Source organism: Talpa occidentalis, unplaced genomic scaffold, assembly GCF_014898055.3.
Source record: "Talpa occidentalis isolate TD23 unplaced genomic scaffold, MPIMG_talOcc4v2.1 talOcc4.10, whole genome shotgun sequence".
Taxonomy (NCBI): Eukaryota; Metazoa; Chordata; class Mammalia; order Eulipotyphla; family Talpidae; genus Talpa; species Talpa occidentalis.
Genome location: NW_023600993.1, coordinates 61159357 through 61173138, shown reverse-complemented (window position 1 = coordinate 61173138; position 13782 = coordinate 61159357). Strand labels below are relative to the sequence as shown.

Sequence of the window (13782 nt, the reverse complement as noted above, 5' to 3'; positions counted from 1 at the left end):
AAATCACTGCATTTTAACCAACGAGGAAGCCCTCCGAAGTTTCTCCTTTGGGGCAGTTATGGAGGCTTCCTGACTGAGTTATGATGTATCAACTCATTGGCCATCAGCAATTGAACTCGACCTCTGACCCCTGTCTAGTCCCAGGAGGGAGGAGTGGCACTGGAAGTTCCAGTCCTCTAATCACAGGGTTGGTTCTCCTTGGTGCTTTCCAAGGTCACCTCATTCACATAACGAAAGACACCTTTGTCACTCTCAACGCTTAGGAAATTCCAAGGTTTTTGAGAGCCATGAGACAGGAACTGTAAAGACCAAATATGTATGAGACATATATTTTGGTCATCTGAATGACTTAATACATATTCCTATAAATCACAATGTTACACTATACTACCGACTACCGACTATCCTTTCATCAGCTGTCCACAGCTATTCCATCTCTTAGGCACTGAGATGGATTCATGCATTAGTTACAGCTTTCGGACAATTGCCCATGTGCTACGGCTCTCAAGTATACAAGCTCTCTATAAAGTTTACCTATTCTCCCCATTCAACTGCTTAAAATGAAGGAACACTGCACTCCCTTCTTGAGTCTGCTGCCATACTCCCTTTTGTTATTACTGGTTTTCATACAGGGTCTGAGACGTGGGTCGTGTCACCAAGTCACGTGTAATCTAATATCATCATCTCAAATAGGTGATTATGTAACATTTACTGAGCACTGTCCCAGTCCATTCAGGCTGCTCTCACAGAATACCAGAGGCCCATTGTTTTAGAAACAGAAGAATTTTTTTTTCTTATAGTCTGATAGCTGAAAAGCCTGCGATCAGGGTAGGGTGAGGGCTCTCTTCCAGGGCACAGACTTCTCCTTGTATCCACGGATGGTGCAGGGTGAGAAAGACTCTGTAGGGTCTCCTTTATAAGGGCACTAATCCCATCGCAAGGGCACCACACTCATGACCTGTCTCCCAGAGAACCCACATCCTAACACCGTCATTCTGGGAATCAAGTTGACCATATATGAATTAAATGGAGGTGGCACAGACTTTAGGACAATAGCTGGTACCTACTATGTTCTAGGTACTCTTCTGCCATGTGGATATTACTATAAATTAAAATTAAATTTCCTGCTCATGGAGATTATATTGTAGAAGAGATTAAAATCCTCTTCCCTCTGCTTTCCTTGTATTGTCATTTCTCTCCATTGTCAGCACCTTGTGCACGATAAAATCTTGTCCCTCTGCTAGGACCAGTCTCTCAAGGTACCTCTCGCCTCTTTATGCCATCAGTGGCTCCTTTCACCTGCTTACATGTCTATTCAAACTCCTCTGGATGCAGGAACTGAGTACCCTTCTTCTGTTCCTGGGGGTCTGCTTACATGGTGTAGGCTCTGTAATCCTTCATCTTGCAAGGCAGGGGCTCAGCTGTTTTTAGCAGTTGTCTGCATCAAGGCAAGCAAGTCTGCCTCACTCAGGATGAGGCTTTGCAGGTCCACTCTGGCCACAGAGGGAAGCTTTGTCATTTAATTGAGATTTTATGGGTAATACAACTAGTATTTTTTCCAACTCTGTGATTCTTTTGCCTGTATCTGAGTTGTTTCAGACATAAGAGAGAACAGTAAAATATTATTAATTGATCTTCCTTTCTAAAAGAGGGATTTGGGGCCTCCCTGGTGGCCCAAAGGGATAGGTCTCAGACTATGAAGCTATCTGCAGCCTCTGCAGCACGAGTTCGATTCCTAGCTGGGGAGGTGACCCATATGGTGCAGCAGACCTCTCCTGTCTCTCCCACTGCTCCCCTCAGCAGTGTATTTCAGTCAACCTGCCTGCTCTGTTCCCCACTCTGTCTCTGGTGAGTCGTCTTACCCCCACACCTCTGGCCTGTACCCCAGTTCTTGTATGCATAAATAAATAAATCTTTAAAAAATAAAAAAAAATAAAAGAGGGATCTGAACTGGCAGAGAGAGTTAAGAGTCTACACTCTGGTGGAGAAGCAGGACAGGGGTCAGCTGAATCTCACTTGGAGGAGGAGCTTGTTCTTTACCTGAGAGGAGGACTCCATGCAGATCACAGGTTGCAGAATGACCAGGCTGGAGTCTTTGGAAGCTGTATTTTAACAACCACCCAGGTGATTATAAGCTGTGTTTGAGAACTACCATCATGAGGGGTCACTGGAAACACTGTCATGCAAACAAGACTAGAGTGGGTTGGGGGAGACTAAACAGCGGAGAGCTGGGAATTGGAAATTTGGGTTATTGAAGGAGAGGGCAGTAGGAGGCAGTGCCAAGTGAAGGTCAGAAGCCAGGCCTGCTGAGACACAATTGTTCATCTAAGAGTCCAGACAAAGCTTCCTCATTAGAGGTAGTGCTACAAGGCAACCTGGGTGGGGACTTCTCACCCAGGCGCTTAAGACTACAAGTCCAGAAAGCAGATTTACACTGGGAGTGAGAAAAGGGAGCACTAAGAGAGAGAAGAAAATGTGTTGGCCGGCACGTGGCAGGATGCTGTCTGTCCTATCAGCACATAGTGTCAGCTGAGCAGAAGCCAGCTGCAAGCAGAAGACAAAAAGAGAGCTGCTGCCTATTTCAGTCTTTTTAAGATCAACCTGGTAGCTCTGGTCTGCCCCTGGTTCCCAGCAGCCCCTTCAGGGAGTCAAGGGGTAGAGTCTGTAAAGCTCCACCTTTTACCATCCAGCGGCTTGGAGTGCCATCCACTGGCTTAGAAGCTGCCCCTCACTGTTTCTCTTGCAGTAGTAAGAGTGAGTTATTTGGGGCAAAGGCAGGCAAGACACATGCAGTGGAGTAACAGTAACACTTGGGCGGCACTCCTACCCGTGGCCCCTGGCTGCTGTGCATCTGGCTACTGAGACAGGCTAGGAGGTTCAGTGATACCCTGGACGCAGAGGAGGCACAGAGTGCCTATATTTGTTGTCTGAGAATTACCTCTGAATCTCTCACTGATTGCTTAATTTCTTGTGCCTAGTTCTGTTTGAAGTGGAGAGGCCATTAAAACAACAACAAACAAACACATAGACAAACAAATGACTTTCGGGAACAATCAAAGGAGTTTTGCTCCGAAAACCATGTTTTCAATGAGAATGCAAGAGTAACTGGAAATGGGTAAGGAAATTTTGTGCTCCTCCCAATCCTGACTTTGATTTCCCAAATTTCACACCAACACTTTGTTCAACTTCTGAATTTACAGCATTTGCCAGGATCGCTGTGAAACTCACAAGAACTTTTTCCTGCTGGGAATGATGAAACAAGACAGGAAAGCTCAGGACCACTCCTGCGGAAACATCAGAGGTGGAAGTCCCGGGCTGCCCTGGGGCTCTTCTCCAGGCGTCTGGGAATGGCACTTCCATGCAACTTCTTCTGGATCCTTTGTCTCTGCTACTGACTCATTCACCTTTCTAGTCCCACCTGAAATACTGTGCTATCCTTCTAAGGTAGACCAGGAAGACCTCACTGACTCCTTCTCTCAGGTGTGGATGCAACTGTTTCGTCTTCACTATTTCCTTATGAAGATCTGTGATCAAACTGGTGACTTAGAAAGCTTATACTTACCCAGATACCATGTCCTGGGGCTCCAAGGTCTCCATGAAGAACCAAAGGGCTTGGGAATGAGTAGGGGAAGCAGCTCCTTCTCTCATGATTCCTTCAACATATTTATTAAGTTTCATAAGGAGTTAGGAGTGTTCCTATCTCACCCTCAAACCCCGACCCTTTCTAGTCAGCACTTTCCAATCACCCTTTCTCTTGAGGTTGGGCCCAGGATATTGCTAGACATGCCTCTATCATTGATTCATTTAACCAATGATCACTTAGAAGTAACATGGTGGCCCAACTTTAGATGGGTGTGTATATCATCACATTTATCTATCTGACTCTGGATACTTTCAAAGATGCCATCTTGGAAATTGATACTGCGGGAACGTCGGTGGAGCCCAAGCCAGGCCTGTGTGAAGCAGTACAGTGAGCTGATGATGATCTGTTAGAGTTTTACCTCATTTGGATAAAAGGTTATACAAATGTTGCATTAAATGTTGTGACCAAATGGTCACTTAACTTTACTTACTAGCCTGAACCCACAGGATGTCCAGCTATTTCTCCAAAGGACAGAGGATTTCCACAGAGGGAGTGCTTTCAGTATTCGGTTCTGTGGCCTGTTTACCCCGACCTAAGTGGGCAGCTATGCAGGATGACTGTGTAAGGGGCTGTCACTGCAGTGGGTCACAGTCTCTGTGCAACCTGCCCAGGTCTGACTTGTGGCATTGTGCAGTGTTCTGGGAAGACCAGGAGTGTATTTCTTGACTGAGATTCGGCGCCAAGAGCCAAGCACAGTTATGAACAGGAGGCAGTTAGCCTGCTAAACTAAACCTTTGTGCCAGTAACATAGGGTGCACCCCAGCACATAGGATTGCCAACTCAGGCTGTAATCTCTACCTGCGAAGGAGCCCTTCTCATACACTAGATGACACAGACAGTTTTTTTTGGTTGTTTTTTTTTTTTTTTGTATTTATTTGCTCTATCATTACAGAAGAAGCATCTCAAAATGTGTACAAAAGGAGGAAATCCTTCCTCGAGGAGCATACCCCTTCTTCACAGCTAAACAGAAATAATTTAACATCAGCAGAGAGGCAGCTTGGAGATAAAACTGCATTTACAATCCTGTACATGTACTTGCCAGAGTGGCAGCTTAAGACCTAAAGCTGCATTGGGTACAACTGATTAGACCTTAACAATCACCACATACAACATTGTAAAAAAGTATTAGAAAGTATCGGAAACAATATTGCATATTAATATCCTGTTACACTTATTCACAGTGAGTGCTATTACCAACAGAGAATCTCCTTTTTAAGTTCTGATGCCCATTTTTCTTAAAGAAGACTGCTTTTGGTTCATTTTGAAAGTGGAAAAACACACATTGAACTGAATGAGTGAAATAACTGCATTTTAGATATAGCTACCCTTCATTATTGCTGGAACTCGAGAAGTGAAGGATAGACAAATACATTTGCTGCATAACTTGTCCACATAAATCCATTTCACCTTGCTTTTATTTTTGCAAGAAGATGATACTACAATAGAGTCAATCAAAACAAAACCAGAAAAAAAGAAACATAGAACCACATATTTCCACAAGAGGTAACTCTCTTCCTCGGTGAAGATTCTAAGATTTCATTACGTGCTTGCTTCCAAAATGGACATGGAACCTACTTATATCTGAAGTGATAGGTGCTGGGACACCCTTGGGTGATAAAGAAATGATAATGCAGTTTTTTAAAGGGACTCTTCAACTAGGATAATCCCACACTCTATGGTACATGTTCAGAGGGGACCTGGGTAGGGAAGGTAGATTCCTTTGTCAAGTGAGTAGGTGGCAGAGTTGGGGCAGGGACACTAAAAGGGATTTCTCATAGCCAATAGATCAAGGATCCTCACAATCCTTGTTTTTCTGTATTTATTTTAAACACAACGAGGGTGCATGAAATGTAGACACATTTCAGTACACACACTCACACTCATACCATCAGACAAGAGAACAAACCACAGAACAAAAAAGTGTGAGAGGTCATGCAAAATCCTACTCTTACTGCTAGATAGAAAAACACAAACAGCTTTGGGTACAGAACATGTTTGCCTTTTGAACATAATTTACTTACTTGTTGATATTCTATGAAACCCTACTTTAAATACAATAATTTCAAAGTAAAATGGTTACATTATAAAACCACAACAGAAAGATGTGTGGTAGACAGTTATATTGACTAAAAGACAAGGGGAGGAAGGGGGAACATTTTAGAAAAGAACTCTCCTAGTCACTATTTACAGTCAAGCTTTGTTTGAAGCCAGTAGGAAAAATAACTCCTTTCAACCAAATGACTGTATGGGATGGAGAACAGGGCAGGTAAAATTGGCCAGTAAACTGGAAACCTAAGCAATATGTCACCCTCTTTCTGTAACTGCATGTTGAACTGAGGCTGACAACAGCCTGCTCCTCTCCGCTCCTTTACTCAGTGCATCCCTGTGCCACTATCTAAATTATTACCATTTCCAGTTTCAAAATGCCACACCCTTGGTAAGCAAAGAAAACCTAAGGCTCTAGAATATTTTTGTGAACTCCATCCTTTCAACAAAACTCAGGTGCACGGGAGCAGGTGTATTTGTCAAGACTGAAGGCGAATAATTCATTTATAAAATTTAAAATGACTCCAAAGGAACATGAGTCAGGTTCCAGATTGTGACCTGGGAAGATTTTTTCCAATGCTTTTATCTCTGGAAGACTTTGCAGACCTTCAACTGGTTAAGAATTCATTTAAGCAGGGGTTCTCTGCCAGGGTTAATTTGCCCTCCAGGAAATATTTGGCAACTTCTAAAGAGATTGTAAGTTTCAAATTGGAGGTGCTTATGTCATTTAGTTTGTCGTTACCAGGGATGCTGCCAAACTTCTCAGGATGCTTGGGAAAATCTCCCACAAGGAAATATCCTTGTGGTGAAGACCCCAGATTTAGGTTAAATGTGGAGGTGCCTGTGCAGTTTTCCCTTTGTATCTTTTTGTTCACATTAGGATAAGTTGGGAGAAGCAAAGTACTGCAAACCCTTGAAATTATATGTTCTTCCTTGCTAAAGTGTTTGGGATTACTGTCCTGCCAATAGAATTAACATTGAGGAAGACCCTTCCCCAAGCACTGCAGTGAGACCAACACTCACTCTCACCTCTAGTGCCACCTGTCCTTTTCTTGTCAGATCTGAAACAGGAAGTAAGAATGACATGATTACCCTGAATCAATTTCCTAGTGAAAAATGGTATGGGGCAATGTGTCCTAATGTTGTATGGGCACATGGGTATTGCTTTGTCCTCAGAGGAGTACGTTTCAGATTTTTTGAAAGTTTGGTTTCAAATAAGTAGGTTTTCTGTGTGTTAGTAACATTGGATGGACTTCACTTGTCCTATTTCATTGATCTGAAAATTAATGATATTCTGAATTCTTTTATGAATTTAAAAAAAATAATATGCAGATAGGGAACTGGCAATAAGTTATTCAGGCCTATACTTACAAACAAAACAGCTGCTTGGCTAAAAGGATGTCTAGGATGGGACTTCTGCAGACAAATAGCCTTCTGGTAGAACTAGCCAGTGAAGAAATATATCCAAGGAACCATGTGGGGACTGTGAACTAAAGCTTTGGTTTCAGAGACATTTCACTGTTTGCAAGATTCAAAAAGAATCATGGTCCAAATTTCAGGACTGGTATTAAAAATGTAGTGATAGACTTGGGGTCATTAAAGTTGTGGAAATAAAAAAGCAGAAACAGTAGTTTCCAGATGGGGTCACAGGAACATTGAGTTCCTTGCAACTGACAGCAAGCCTGGGAAGTCTTGCAGCCTTCCAAGCAATGTCATAGCAGTGTGGAAATTGGGAATGAATCTAAAAGAATTTCCAATGCATCCTGTCTCCCTTTGCAAGGGAACCAATAATTACAACTTTGCCCCAACAATTTGCTTCCTATGAAGAATATGATGCAGTGCTCAAGTCTGCTATGGGAGCATCTTTAAGGTCTGCTCACCTGTATTGTTCACCTGAAAGTCAGCTCAGGTGGTGACCCACTGCTGCTAGGACCTAAGAAATCACACCTGGTGTGGGAGTCCTCTGCTTGGCACAGGAGCCAGCACATTCGTGCCCAGACTTTGGCCTGTTTTTATAACTTTCTTTCTGAAAATGACACATTGCTTGGAGGAGGGGGATTCTAGGAGGCAACAGGTGGGGGGATTTCAGCTAGCAGTTTATGGAAACATCTAGTAACAGCAATTTGGGGGTGGAGTGTTGAATGTACACCCACATCTAACAATGAAATCTTTTTGTTTTCAAAAGCAAATCACATGGCAACCAATTAGCTTAAAACAAAACAAAACAAAACAAAACAAAAACCACCTAGAAATTAAAGCACAAGGTTCTCATCCAGTCCATCCACTGGTAGGAGGGGGGCAGTAATGGTTTGTGCTTTTCTTGGGTGGCGTGTGCAGCTGGGGCATTTAGCTCATATGGAAGCGGTGCTCCCCCCGTGTGATATGGGATGAGAATTCATACCTGTCCTGACTCTGGTAGCCACACATGTTGCACTCAAAAGGATCACGGAAGCCATGGCAGCCCATGTGGATGGTGTACATGACGTGGTCCAGGAAAAGCACCCTGCAGTGTTCGCACTTGTACACCTTCATCTGCTCCCCGCTTGTGCCTATCACCCGGAAGGCATCTTGAGAGCTCTCGGAGGCTGCCCGCAGCACATCATAGGCTGGGTGCTCTTCCTTGATGGACAGGCCATTGCGGGCATGGGGGTTGATGTGGTTGGTCAGGTAGATGAGGCCACCCCGCTGCTCTTCGTTATTGCTCTCGGTGTCTGTCGAGTCTTGGCTGGGGGATGCCTCCCTTTCAGAAGACACTGACTTGGCCTTGGAGAGCAGCAGCAGATTCTCCACAGCGCTGTCCTGGGCGGAGTGGTTGGCACGTGGGGGCCCCTCCAAGTGGGGCTTGTGAAGCTGGTACATGGGACTGATGACTGGGACCACCTCGGAGCTACCTGGGGGTGTCTGCACCAGGGGGCGCAGGGACTCAGCCCCAAGGTAGCTAATGGCATTATTGATGGCTTGATCCATCACGTGGGTCTGCATTAGCTCATTCTCCTTCTCGTAGCTGGTGCTGCCATCATAGGGCATGTCTGACAGGCACTTGTCCCCTGTGGGAAGCAGATGACAGTGAGGCCTGAGTTACTGTGTGCCTGGCAGCAACAGGTAAAATCTACATCAAAGGGGGTATTCAATCTCATGGCTCTTGGTTTGCTCTCAGACACTTACATGAAAATCTCCAAAACAGGCAAAGGTTGAACTGTTTCTGCCCTGGACACATAGCAGAGGGACCTGTCCAGAGTTGGCATTTAAACAAATCTGGCTGAGCAAATGAGCAAATGAATAAGAAATATGTGCATGCCAACTTAAATAGCATATATCAAATAGACTAAACCAGTCCTTATGCCTTTTCGTATATAATTCAACACTATCATTTAATTTAAGATGAATACTCAAGTGGCATATTTTCAATATAGTGCTTTAAGTAATTTACAATAACTAGTTAATTTCTCATGCATTTATTTAATTAAATTGCATAATGAGTCAGAATAATGTGAATATACTTATGTGAAAAGCTGTGATAAAATTTTAAATTCATACCTTTCTCTAAAATAAAATTTAATAAAAATACATGAAAATTGCATATTGTTGATCCTTAGACAATATGGATTTAAACTGAAAAGGTCCACTTATATGCAACATTTTTCTTTTTTTTCTTTTTTTTAAAGATTTATTTATTTATGCACACAAGAACTGGGGTATACAGGCCAGAGGTGCAGGGGGTGAGAGGATTCACCAGAGACAGAGTGGGGAACAGAACAGGCAGATTGACTGAAATACACTGCTGAGGGGAGCAGTGGGCAAGTCAGAAGAGGTCTGTTGTACCATATACAACATTTTTCTATGCATGGATCTATATTTAAGGATTCTACCATCCATGCTGGAGGTTGGTTGCTTGAATCTGCAGATGTGGAGGGCAGACTATAAATTATACTATGATATTTGATTGGTGGAAGGAAAACTGTGCTCTTAATCCCCAACTTGTTCAAATTTCTACTGTGTTATTTATAATAAAATATTGTTCTTGTAAATAACAGAAAGCTGAAAGGGCTCTGATTTGATGTGAGAGTATCAAGGACACTCAGACTTACAGGTTCTAGAAATCCACAAATTTGCCTTTCAAACCCTAGCAGCACTGGAGCCATGTGCAGCAGGAGATATGGAGGGAAGTTGGGAGAAAACTGAGAAAGCTACAAGGCAGAATGTTGCAGAATTTATTTATTCTCAAAAAAATTACTAAGCATGATCGATATCTAAGCTGAGGACTTTTCAGAGAGAGTAAGTCACCTCAAGAAACTTTTGATCTGATGCCAGGGTTTGTAGGAGGAGGAAAGCTCCTACACTGGAAAGGTGAAATCTGTGACTAGTTTTGGTTTCTTGTAATTAGTTTCCAAGTAAACATTTTCATAAAGAAATAAAAGGAATTTCTTTGAAAATATACCTGTTTGTTAGATTGGTTTTAAGTCAGTATAAACCAAGACTTAACTAGGAAGTTCAGTATTTAACTGTTTGCAATGTTATTGTCAGGACTACTGCTTTGCTTTACTTTTAGTGATGGTTAATTCATAAATAAAAACACATGAGACCATCCATGGGCTTATCTAAACAGCTTACATTTACGTTTCTTTCTGTTTCTTTCCTTCCTTCAACACATCTTCATGGAGCATGCACCACAGCCTGGCCCAGACCAGACTGGGCACAGAAAGATGAGTAAGAAGAAGTTAGCCCCTTCAGCAGCAGCACACTGCCGACAACAGTCATAGACACTAAAGCATGATCACACAAACAGAGCATTCCAGTCTGAGAAGTCATATGAAGATGAAGAGGGGTGTTCCTCAGGGTTTTGATCTAGGAGGAGTCTACCATGTGAGTGGGATTTTGGGTTCTAGCACTGGGGATCACCCCCCGCCCCCGCCACACACACACACAACCAGGGTAGTAAAGCAGCTGCGGTTTAGAAGGAATGGTAAAAGAGGAAGGGCAGAGCTCCAGGTAGGGGCAGCAAGAGCAGCATTATGTTGGCAGACAGGGCTAGACCCAACAGAGGCTTTGTCCAAAGGAAAAAGGATACCACAGAAGGGTTTGAAGGTAGCATGTGCCCTTCCCACTCACTGGGAAAGAACAGATTGGGGGTGGGCAAAGGGAAGGGAATTATTTCAAGACTCCCGCAAGAGTCTGGTTATTACTAAGGGGTGGTGGTGAGGGTGGTGGTATTGGGAACTCACTCTTTCCATGTTGACAATTGACCTCCAGTTCTTCTCTAGTTCTCAACAAGAGAAGGACAATTTCAGAGTTTAAAAAATATACTAATAGTACCTTTTGGAAAAAGAAAAATAACTGAGGATCATTGATGGTTGTTTAGGAATAAGCCTTATCATACTATAAAATATCTGAAGGTCTCATTTCTTGCTTTGTAATGGATATTTATCACATAACGGCCCAGCTTCCATTCATTTAATCTCCTGCTGTCAGGAGTCTCACGTGCCCTGATAATGGGTCAATGTGATCCTTAGATTACAGAGAACTTCTTGGGCAGGCACACCCACTGCAGCAATGGAACAGAGAGGACTCTCTTTGCAAGCTGGTTGGCAGGGATCACAAAAGCTTCTAAAGGTTTGAAGAAATAACCAGATAACATTACAGAAATCACATAATTTCTTTTTGTCTGCTTTTGTGTTAAGGAGCTAGATGTTTTATAACACTAACCCCAGAACAACATGAATCTTGTCTGGCTGGTACCCTAGTCTATCACTCCAATAAACCCAACAAGGAGGGGAAGAGGTGGAATTTGTGGCCAATTCTGATAGTATAAAAGTACTCCCTACCTAATAATCCTGTTTCTCTCCAAAGTCATGGTTCTGTGGTTTTGCAAGCAACTACTGAAATCTGTTTTTTAAAACATGGTACTAGCAACAAATGAATAGGAAGAAAAGCAATGTATATTTCAGACTACCATGGCATATTAAAACTACCTATAGAATTTTCCTTCTACTCCACAACATGAAAAAAATACCCCCACAAAATCCACTTTGTCAATCAGCTAAAGAAAGGAAGACATTCAATGAAATAGTAATAAAAAACAAGGTGCAAGGAAAAGTTTCAGCATGAGACACCCGGCAGAGTTTGATCACTGATCTCTCTTAAAATGCCTAGGAACAAATCAGTAAAATCCTCAGCAATCTTCCTAATATTCTTATCTCTATTGAGAATAAATCCAGATCAAAGAGCAGCTGAAATTTCTTCCTGTGAGAATCAGGAAACACCGGTGAAGTATGAAGTTGGCTCTTACAACAAGGTTAAGTTCTGGCTGCTACAGGGTAACGGTCTAGAAGTGCAGAGTGTCCCCAGAGGGACTGGAAAGTACTCCTCCACCAGGCATGATGGTAACTGGCTGAGGACATTTAACCACATCTCAGAATGCGTTGAGAAAACAGAGAGAAAGACTTTAACAAAGACTGCACTTTCCTCACCTGAATTTCCCCCACCCATCCTTGGCATTCTTTCAGGATTTAGAAAAATCAATAGCTCTCACAGGGAAAAAAAAAATGTCTCAAATACAGTGGGAAGAAAGTCGAAATGTCAATCAAGACATATCAGTCTAAGTAGAACAATCAAGATGAAAAGAAATGTCATAGTTACTGTGAAAATATTTTCTAGCTATGCAAGGGAAGAAAGGAAGTAAAATACAGACCAATAAGCCCATCCTAGGGAAGAAAAACACTTAATTCACAGAAGAGAGTAAATGTCTCATAATTGCTTTGTGAGATGGACTCAATAAAAAAAAAATACTGAAAGACAGAATGCTAAAACCAAAGAATAACGTTAAAAATATTTCAGATCACAGGCAACAAAATGAGGTCCCAGTCATTATTATTAAATAATTAAAAACATGAATTAGAAGTTGTAAGAAACAGAACATAAGTTATTAAAAATGGAATTACTAACATGGGGGCAAAATAAGGTAAAAACACTGAATTTATGTAATATAAAGATAAAGAAATGCTAACAGATATGGAAGACAAATTATTTAACAAAAGGGCAAATGGGTATCCCTGAATACTTACCACAAGAGATGGAAAAGATATATTTATAAAGAATATAATTTCCAAGAAATAAAGAGAAAAAGGGATTCCCCAGATTAAAATACCAGGAATTTTTTTATTCAGAATACAAAAGAGACCCATCCCTGATAGGGTATTTAAGGTTAAAACACTTAAAGAAAAACTCCAGGGATTCGGGGAGAAAATGGAAATCACCTTTAAGAACAGAATGTCAGACTGGCCTTAAACATCTCCATAGGAACATTCAACAAACAATGCTACCAGTTGTCAAGGCAAGATCTAAAAAGTTATCAGGGGATAAAAAGAGTGACCTAAAACCATTCATTCTGTCAACATGTTCTCCAAGTAGAAAACCAAGGGGCAAAAACCATCAAATTCTAAATAACTCTGGAATCTTTTGGAAAAAAAGTTGCTTGAATGTGAGATCCACTCAATTAAGACATTACTCAAAATAAATAGAAATAGCAATAAAAAGGACTTGGTCTGAAACTTGACTCTATTTAACTATAGAACTAATAATAAATAGCTGAATTGTTATAAGAGTTGTGATTTACATACTAGTATCTTAATATTATGAAGCTGAAGAATGCAAAAATCTCAATATACTGAAAAAATAATGTCCTTAGTTTGTGAATCAGAAGAAATTCCTAAATTGAAACGAATTGACTAAAAGTTATTTGAAGGACTCATTAATGTTTTTCATAAAGTATCTTTTCAATTAATCCTTGTGAAAAAATTTATGAAGATGAGCTATTTTTCCAGTTGTGTTTGGTTCTTGTTCACCTCTTAAATTTAAGATGGATAAATATGATACTTTCATTTGAAACAGCATCTATAATATGACAGACTCTTTATAGAAATAATTATTTCACACCTATGTCTATCAAGCCACCTATTCATCATCTTACCTATGCCTAGCTACAGGAACAGAAATATGTTTAGAATGATGTTCAACTACTTTTCATGGTAATTTCTGGGTGTTGGTTTTTTATAGCGATTTTAAAACATTCATTACTGAATTAAGGTTCTTTATGA

At 41.4% G+C, this 13782-nt stretch overlaps 1 protein-coding gene across 7 annotated transcripts in view; it reads right to left on the bottom strand.

Annotated features, from left to right (window-relative positions):
* Positions 1-4527: 4527 nt before the first annotated feature.
* Positions 4528-13782, bottom strand: part of IKZF1 (IKAROS family zinc finger 1) — a 99596-nt gene continuing 90341 nt past the window's right edge. For all 7 annotated transcript variants that reach the window (XM_054695822.1, XM_054695828.1, XM_037493358.2 and 4 more), the window contains one exon: positions 4528-8736. In XM_054695822.1, coding sequence (XP_054551797.1) covers positions 8036-8736 — 701 coding nt within the window. In that variant the 3' untranslated portion in view covers positions 4528-8035. The remainder of the gene's footprint in view (positions 8737-13782) is intronic.